General features: G+C 37.5%; 2 protein-coding genes across 13 annotated transcripts in view; both read right to left on the bottom strand.

The window, feature by feature from the left end:
• Positions 1–938, bottom strand: part of nacc2 (NACC family member 2) — a 35277-nt gene extending 34339 nt beyond the window's left edge. For 6 of the 9 annotated variants that reach the window (XR_012406574.1, XR_012406573.1, XR_012406568.1 and 3 more), the window contains exon 1: positions 737–938. The gene's annotated coding sequence lies outside the window, so the exon portion shown is untranslated. The remainder of the gene's footprint in view (positions 1–736) is intronic. The other 3 variants (XR_012406571.1, XR_012406572.1, XM_073951724.1) reach the window with 1 other exon arrangement.
• Positions 939–4446: 3508 nt separating this feature from the next.
• tmem250 (transmembrane protein 250) overlaps positions 4447–10000 on the bottom strand; it is a 5649-nt gene continuing 95 nt past the window's right edge. The window contains exons 2-4 of one of the 4 annotated variants that reach the window (XR_012406577.1): positions 6334–7296; positions 5178–6245; positions 4447–5089 (exon numbers count right to left, since the gene is read on the bottom strand). Coding sequence is in view for 1 of the 4 variants with exons in the window: in XM_002667432.8 (XP_002667478.1) it covers positions 6742–7161 (420 nt within the window). In the remaining 3 variants the exon portion in view is untranslated. Of the gene's footprint in view, positions 7297–10000 lie in introns of all 4 variants that reach the window. The other 3 variants (XR_012406575.1, XR_012406576.1, XM_002667432.8) reach the window with 3 other exon arrangements.

Raw genomic sequence — 10000 nt, 5'->3', positions numbered from 1 at the left:
CGCCTGAATAACCTTAAAGCTACAAACACACAATCAATCCCTGAACACACACACACACTAGTTAGTTAGCTAGTCGGTCATGAGTGTGTGTCTGTTCATGAGTTATTAATAATGACATCCGGTTTAATGAACAAATCCACCGCGCTGAGGATTCAACACACAATCCACTGCATTCACACACAACCCACAGCAGCCGGAGAACACCCAAACACACACCTCCAAATCCCACATACTGTGTTTCACAGCCCTTCAACTCACATATAAACAACAATATTATTACACATGGACAATATTATATTCCAGACTGCTCACTGCACTCGCATATAACGATGCACTGTACATAAATATGCAGTTTTAAGTTAAATAAAGCAGATCTGGATACTTTAAACACACTAGTATTTGTATTAATGAGGTTATTTTCCTTTTTAAAAGCTGTGTTTGCTCTGAAATGTGCTGTAAGAGTGTTGGTGATGTGCTATAATCATCATAAACATAACTATCATGACCATAATCATCGTTCTGCATTAAACACACACACACACACACACACACACACTAGTCACACACACACACACACACTCCTCTCCCAAAAGCACATTCCACCTGCATTCCTCCACTGCCACATGTGTACACTCAACAAAAGCAAGTTTCCCATCACAACGCGAGGCATTAGCATTCACAAAGTTAAAACACAAGCCAAAGTTTGATCTCTGTTAAGTTTATGCCCGAATCTGACCTCCATCGCTGCTGTTCCCTCAATAAATGAAGTCGGAAATCAGATCTGGCCCTTAAGCGGAGATCAGCGGCGGCCTGAGCGGGTGTTTACCCGGAGAAAGAGTCCTCCATGCGGGGAGCGCGGCGGCGGCCGGTCGCTGGTCGGCCTGGAGGTGTAGTTCAGCGGCTGTGCGTTCAGACAGCAGACCCTCCAGTAGAGAAACACTGCACTCTCTCTCTCTCTCTCTCTCTCTCTCTCTCTCTCTCTCTCTCTCTCTCTCTCTCTCTCTCTCTCTTTTCAGTTCAGGAAGTGATTTCGCCTTCATTCTGACATCATTCTCCAGCGCTTTCAGGACTTTTTTTTAAAGACACAGTCGGACCGTCCCGTTGCGTTCACATTAAATGCACGGTATTCATCATTTATTCCTCGGCAGACGCGATATATTTGCGTGATTAGTGTTGAAATATGCTCTCACATTTCGAAAAAAAAAGTAAATATCAAACTAGTGTGACAAACATGCAATAGATAGAGTGAATACTGTAGTAAAGCACTTTCAGTGAGTGTGTAGTTAATTTGATAACGTAACTATAGTAATGTTCTGCTATTGGGAAAATTACACTAAATATTAGTCTATAATGTTTTTAATTATAGAGGTAAAGTTGGTTTTATTTTCGCACATTCATTTAGTATTGCCACTTATGCTCCCTGTATTATAAACCATGGTACATTTAATATTCGGCTTATAATAACGCAAGGACTATAAGGCAACACTAGCACTATTTAATTGACTGTGAACAGTGCTGTACTTTGACAGTCATTGGCTGCTAATGTGATTTCACTATTTGGATTTTGTAAAAATGCTTTCCTGAAAATAAAAATAATAATATTATTAAGGAGAAAGTCTGGATGTGTAAATATAAAAACTATTTTATCTCAGTGTGATCTTATAGTGTGAATACTATAGTAAAGCATTTGAAGCGATTAGTTAATTTGGTAACGTAACTATAGTTATGTTCTGCTATAGGGAAAATTGCACTATAATACACCGGTTTACTGTAGTAAAAACTAAAGTATACTACTGTGTTTACTAGGCAGTTCACTAAACAGTTTTTTCTGTAAAGCCTAATGTAATGCATTTTAAAAAAGAAAAAAAAATACATAAGGTGTTTTGAAGCATACTATGGTAAATTATTATACTATATTACAGTATTTGCAACACTTTATTAATGAATGGTTCAGCATACTGTAGTATTAAATATGGTGAACTGAAAATACTTAGTATGCATTAGTTCTTGCTACAGTAAACGGTGGTGTGTCACAGTAAAATATATACTATAGATACCATAGCAACTGTAGAATCACCACAACAGATCAATTACTATAGTTGTTGTGATACCATAGCAACTGTAGAATCACCACAACAGATCAGTTAATATAGTGGTTGTTACCATAGCAACTGTAGAATCACTACAACAGATCAGTTAATATAGTGGTTGTTACCATAGCAACTGTAGAATCACCACAACAGATCAGTTAGTATAGTTGTTGTGTTACCATAGCGACTGTAGAATCACCACAACAGATCAGTTAGTATAGTTGTTGTTACCATAGCAACTGTGGAATCGCCACAAAATAATATTTTAAGTACTTTACAATGGTACCGTTAAAATACAATATAATATTTACTTTAAATTAATATAAAGAAGCATTGGATCAACTTAAACATTGGGGCTTGTTACATATACAATAAAAAATGCGGGGTTTAGTAAGCCTATGCTGGGTCAAATATGGACAAACCCAACCACTGGGGTACAAATTACTTTTAAAGAATATAATAAACCTCTTTAGAGTGTAAAAAGTAATACATTTTTATAATAAATTAAGTTGAAAATGGTGACACGGTGGCTCAGTGGTTAGCATTTCTGTGTGGAGTTTGCATGTTCTCGTTTTGGTGTGGGTGCTCCAAACACATGCGCTATTGGGGAACTGATTAACTAAATTGGCTGTAGTGTAAGAGTGTGTGTGTGTGAATGAGTGTGTATGGGTGTTTTCTAGTACTGGGTTGAAGCTGGAAGGGCATCCGCTGTGTAAAACATATGCGGGAATAGTTGTCGGTTCATTCCGCTGTGGTGATTGTGTTTGTCTAGATTGAAACAAATAAGGACACAGTTGTCTGACTTACGTACATTTATTGCACACAGAAACCCTTAACACACCCACAGCTGTTCGTCATAGTGTTTTAACGCTGTTCCTGAGATGTTACTGAACTGTGCTACAACACAACCGCCGTCTGACGTCCCGGAGACCGAACCAGGTATATTTCACAGCGGTTTATCCAGCACTGACCCTCCTGGACTGAGCCTGTCAGAAACGCCACCGCTGCCCGTTCCGATTCAGAACAAAAGAGTGTGCTTGGCCAAGTATGAGGCATATGATGTTTGATCCTCCAACAATGGGAGATTGTACTCACTCACTCTACTTTCATGCCAGCCTGGCGCCAACAACACCACACTAATGCAACATGGGGCATCAGACTCATGCTCTGATTGGCACCACACAAATAATATGGCCTGAACGCCACAAGTGTGCTAAAACAGGCCATAAGTGAAGAGTATTTCAGTGTGTCTGCATGAAAAAACACTGTAATAATGATCAGTAAATACTAGTGTTATTGAACCACACGATAGGATTACAACCAATGTATGTAATTAAAAAACTAAAGTATAGTGTAGTATACTTTAGTTTTACTACAGTAAACTGTTCTATTGTAGTATAATATACCATAGAGTCATAAAAACTACAGTATTGGGTCTTTTGTTTATGTTGTGTTACCATAGCAACTATAGAATCGTTAGTAAACAATCAATAGCTATGTTGTTGTGTTACCATAGCAACTGTAGAATCAACACAACCGATCAATAGCTATATTTTTGTGTTACCATAGCAACAATAGAATCGGCAAAAAAAAAAATCAACTGCTATAGTTGTTGATTTACCATAGCAACTGTAGAATCATTACAACAGACCAATTACTATAGTAGTTTTGTTACCATAGCAACTGTAGTATTGCCACAACAGCTCAATTACTATAGTAGTAGTGTTACCATAGCAACTGTAGAATCACCACAACAGATTGATTACTATAGTAGTTGTTGTGTTACCATAGCAACTGTAAAATCACCACAACAGATCAATTACTATAGTAGTTGTTGTGTTACCATAGCAACTGTAGAATCACCACAACAGATTGATTACTATAGTAGTTGTTGTGTTACCATAGCAACTGTAGAATCACCACAACAGATTGATTACTATAGTAGTTGTTGTGTTACCATAGCAACTGTAAAATCACCACAACAGATCGATTACTATAGTAGTTGTTGTGTTACCATAGCAACTGTAGAATCACCACAACAGATTGATTACTTTAGTAGTTGTTGTGTTACCATAGCAACAGTTTCTTGTAAGTGCTATACTACAGTGTGGTTTGAAATCAGTGTAGTATTTAGCTTACATTACTACAGTATTTTTGCGTGCGTGTGATCGGAAGTAAAACCACCTTCTCAAAGTAAACATCAGCATTAAATTGAGGCACATGCAGATCTGACAATGAACAAAACATACAAAAATGACTCCCTTACACACTTTGTTCAAAACACAACAGCACACAAACACGTCCGTATAATTAGTATAAAACTTTAACAAGAACAAAAAAAAAAAAAAAGAATATACACACTGAATGGTGTTTTTTATTTTTTACAATGGGATGAAATTCAAACTGTAGCTAAGGGTCTTCTACTCAGGTCGCTTCATTCCTGTGTACTTTCCATTTGTCTTAAGTGGAAGCAGGCAAAAAAATCACTGTAAGGGTCCAACATTATTGATTTTTCCTTCATGACAAAATTCACAAAAATATTAAGTAAAGATCATGTTCCAAGAAGATATTTCATAAGATATAACAGCTTTAGGTGGAGTAAATGATGACAGAATTTTCATTTGTGTGCGCTGTCCCTTTAAGAGCGTCTCAAACACATTCTCAGTTCTGTCAATCTGCATGCATTAAAACCCAAACCCTAATTCTTTTTCTTTTGTGCCAAATATATTTAAAATATTAGACAAAGATCATGTTTTATGATTATATTTTGTAAATAAATATATCAAAATTTAATTTTTGATCAGTAATATGTATAATTGCACAACCTTCACAAATTTCAATTACAAATTTCACATTTTTGCTCCTCAGATTTCAGATTTTCAATAGTTGTCCAATCCTCACACACTAAACATCAACAGAAAGCCTCCTTATTAAAGAAAATGACACTTATAAAAGGGTTTGTGGTGCACATTTGGACAAATGTCAGTAAACAAACAGATCTCACCACCCATTTACTCCAACTATAGTATATATGGCAGTAAATGAGCGGTGAGATCTGTTTACTTGCTGACATTTGTCCAGATAGACCTGTATAGAAAACCAAATCAGCTTTAGTTTGAGTAGATGATGACAGAATGTTCATTTGTGTGTGCGCTGTCCCTTTAAGAGCGTCTCAAACACATTCTCAGTTCTGTCAATCTGCATGCTTTAAAACCCAAACCCTAAATCTTTCTCTTTTGTGCCAAATATCATTAAAATATTAAGATCATGACCAAAAAAAGATTTAACTTTGTCAAATATCATTAGATTATGAAGTAAATCATGTTGTGTGAGGATATTCAGTAAATATTCATCTGTAAATATACCAAAACTTGATTTTTGATTAGTAATATGTATTGCTAAGAGCTTAATTTGTACACATTTAAAGACAAATTTCTAAATATTTAGATATTTTTTAAACCCTCAGATTCTAGATGTTCAATAGTTGTATCTCAGCCAAATATTGTGCAATCCTCACACGCCAAACATCAATGCAAAGCCTCATTATTAAAGAAAATGACACTTATAACTGGGTTTGTGGTGGACATTTGGACAAATGTCAGTAAACAAACAGATCTCAGCACCTGTTTATTCCAACTATAGTATTTAGATTTAATATAGATGGCAGTAAATAAGTGGAGAGATCGGTTTAGTTACTGACATTAGTCCAAATAGAAACATATAGAAATCCATAGGGTGGAGTAGATGATGACAGAATGTTCATTTGTGTGTGCACTGTCCCTTTAAGAGCGTCTCAAACACACTCTCAGTTCTGTCAATCTGCATGTGTTAAAACTCAAACCCCAATTACTTTTCTTTTATGCCAAATATCATTAAAATATTAATAAAAAATCATGTTTTATGAAGATATTTTGTACATATCCTTCTGTAAATGCATCAAAATTCAATTTTTGATCAGTAATATGTATAATTTACACAACCTTCACAAATTTCAATTACAAATTTCACATTTTTGAAGCCTCAGATTGCAGATTTTCAATAGTTGTCCAATCCTCACACACTAAACATCAACAGAAAGCCTCATTATTAAAGAAAATGACACTTATAACTGGGTTTGTGGTGCACATTTGAACAAATGTCAGTAAACAAACAGATCTCACCACCCATTTACTCCAACTATAGTATATATGGGAGTAAATGAGCGGTGAGATCTGTTTACTTGCTGACATTTGTCCAGATAGACCTGTATAGAAAACCAAACCAGCTTTAGGTGGAGTAGATGATGACAGAATGTTCATTATTGTGTGTGCGCTGTCCCTTTAAGAGCGTCTCAAACACATTCTCAGTTCAGTCTTTAAACACTCAGTGTGTGGAATTAAACACTAGAGCTTCTCCGGCACAGTGATAATTTCCCTAAACATGTCCACAAACACCATCCCATTTACTCACACATGATATATGGCAGTAAACGAGTGGCGAGATCTGTTCAGTTACTAATAGAAATGTATAGAAAACCATAGGGTGAGCAGATGAGGATAGATTTTCAGTTTTGTGCGCGCTGTCCCTTTAAGAGCGTCTCCAACACATTCTCAGTTCTATCCACAAACCCTTAGTGTGTATAATCAAACACTAGTTAATAAGACAACTCCGCTCACATGTCCACAAACACCATGAAACACCAGCCCAGGCCTCCGATCAGAAACATGGTGATGTGCATGCTGTAGATGAAGAGGTCATTGAGGATGGCGAAGTCCAGGCGCCGGTGACCCAGCAGCAGCAGAATGACCGACAGCTTGTATTGTAGTCGGAGAAACACACGCACGCTGACATACTGCACGCAGAACAGCGCCGATAACACAACCCACAGCAGAGAGGTCAGCAGACTGCAGCCGAAATACAGGAGAAAGCGCACGAAGCTGTACATCCAGCGGGACTTCAGGTACAGGTCGAAGTTGTTGTATTTGGAGCGTACGAGCTGTGCGGTGCGCGCCGGGCCACAGGCCGAGTGCATGCATGTTGTGTGCGGCCCGTGGAAGGAGCGAACCCTCCGTGGGATGGGAATAACAGGCATGGGTGGGTCTGGGCTGGATTTAGGAAGGCCCGCCGACAGGACTCTTCCAGGAGCTCCGGGCCTGCATGCTGCATAACAGACGAGTGCATAAAGAGTGGAGCATCAGCCAATGGGAATCTCCATAGCAGTGAATACCTGGAGAAATAATGCACAAGGGAAGGGATGAAGCACATCCAGCCGGTTGTTATTAGGACTGCACAATACATCATTGTTAATGTCATTATTATATTCAATATACTAATATTATATAAGCTATATCGCATATTTTTCTAGTATCATGCAGCCTTAGATGTTATCACAGATTATTACACTGCTGTCTGGAATACTTCATGCTGATTGGTCAGTTATGATAATCCAAGATATGTTATTCCCTGATAACAACCGCTGAACAACACACAATCAATACGTTCACATCCATATTTATATGCTTGTCTTGGCCTGTTTGGCGCCAGCTCGTATATGAATAATGCGCAGGTTAGTGTATACTCCATCAGCTGTTTCTGACTGTCTCCATCTAGTGTCTGAATAATGCGCAGGTTAGTGTATACTCCATCAGCTGTTTCTGACTGTCTCCATCTAGTGTCTGAATAATGCGCAGGTTAGTGTATACTCCATCAGCTGTTTCTGACTGTCTCCATCTAGTGTCTGAATAATGCGCAGGTTAGTGTATACTCCATCAGCTGTTTCTGACTGTTTGTCTCCATCTAGTGTCTGAATAATGCGCAGGTTAGTGTATACTCCATCAGCTGTTTAAGACTGTCTCCATCTAGTGTCTGAATAATGCGCAGGTTAGTGTATACTCCATCAGCTGTTTCTGACTGTCTCCATCTAGTGTCTGAATAATGCGCAGGTTAGTGTATACTCCATCAGCTGTTTCTGACTGTCTCCATCTAGTGTCTGAATAATGCGTAGGTTAGTGTATACTCCATCAGCTATTTCTGACTGTCTCCATCTAGTGTCTGAATAATGCGCAGGTTAGTGTATACTCGATCAGCTGTTTATGAGTGTTTGGCGCCATCTAGTGTCTGAATAATGCGCAGGTTAGTGTATACTCCATCAGCTGTTTATGAGTGTTTGGCGCCATCTAGTGTCTGAATAATGCGCAGGTTAGTGTATACTCCATCAGCTGTTTATGAGTGTTTGGCGCCATCTAGTGTCTGAATAATGCGCAGGTTAGTGTATACTCCATCAGCTGTTTATGAGTGTTTGGCGCCATCTAGTGTCTGAATAATGCGCAGGTTAGTGTATACTCCATCAGCTGTTTCTGACTGTCTCCATCTAGTGTCTGAATAATGCGCAGGTTAGTGTATACTCCATCAGCTGTTTATGAGTGTTTGGCGCCATCTAGTGTCTGAATAATGCGCAGGTTAGTGTATACTCCATCAGCTGTTTCTGACTGTCTCCATCTAGTGTCTGAATAATGCGCAGGTTAGTGTATACTCCATCAGCTGTTTCTGACTGTCTCCATCTAGTGTCTGAATAATGCGCAGGTTAGTGTATACTCCATCAGCTGTTTCTGACTGCCTCCATCTAGTGTCTGAATAATGTGCAGGTTAGTGTATACTCCATCACCTGTTTTCCATTCTGTCATCTTTGCATTTAAATTAAGAATGAATAAACTATTAAGGGAAATTAGAACAATGTTTTGTGTCTAATTTTTATGTTTTCTGGCAAGTAGCTGTGTAATAAGCGGGATAAAGTACATCCAGCAGGTTGTTTTCTCAGAATAAAGCCTTCAGCCTTATTTAACGGGGCTTTGGTTCACATCGGGCTGCTGATAAACCATAACACAAACCATAAAAATACCTTGAATTACCTATAAACACACACACACACACACACACACACACAATGTACATGAAACAACACAACTGTGCAGTATGTAAACAAATCCAAAATTCAGAGATCCCTGTTATTTGTCATAAACATGAACAATGTTGTAAATTTATTGGTTTTGTTTGGTAGTTTTCAGACAAAACTTGGTGGAATAGGTGTTTGTGATATATATTTGAACATTTTAAGGTAATTTTAACAAAATTAGGACAATATAGATAATCATTCTGGTCACTGTAATCATGATATGAAATTTTCACACCGTTACATCTCTAATAATAATAATAATAATAATAATAATAAAAATAATAACTAATAATTACAGTGCACTAGGGATAAATGTGTCTTAAATTTTGATTTAATTGAGGATTATTTGATATTGTTTTATACACAGTAAGTATGGATTAGAATAACACACACCCATAACAACCTCAAGTGTGCATTAATTACACAAGACAAGCATGTTAAAGTCAGTGTGTTTTGTTATTAACATCGTAAAGGTCATCAGTGCTTCTCAGACTTCAATTAGTGGTATTATAATAGGTATTAACACAATACTACAACGACTAATAACAATAATACAATGTACTATGGTACAGGCATGGTTTTCAAAGACAATATCACGGAATAAACACTGATTATCTTAATAACAAACAATAGTATGGATATAGCTAGATTATTATAGTATAATAGTATATATCCTAATAACAGTGAATGAAAATAGTCTCAGAAACTCGTAATGATGGCATATCAGTGCGTTTATAACACTGCATTTACACGGTAGTCAGGAGAATGCACTGTTTTATGTCTAAAATCTGTATTAATACGCGTTAAGAGTGTTCAGATGCTGAAATAGCTTCATTAAAGCTGCAGAAATGCTGATCTATTTGATTTATTGGCGATTCTACGAGCGCAAGGCCACAAATGAAGCTCTACAACGCGCAGATCGCACTAGCACTCGTTTATCAGCACACACGGCGTATATTACAGTATATAAATGCACATT

This window comes from Danio rerio, chromosome 5 (genome assembly GCF_049306965.1).
Source record: "Danio rerio strain Tuebingen ecotype United States chromosome 5, GRCz12tu, whole genome shotgun sequence".
In the NCBI taxonomy this organism is placed as follows: domain Eukaryota; kingdom Metazoa; phylum Chordata; class Actinopteri; order Cypriniformes; family Danionidae; genus Danio; species Danio rerio.
Note: the sequence above shows the minus strand (reverse complement) of the source record. Positions and strands in the feature narration are given on the sequence as shown.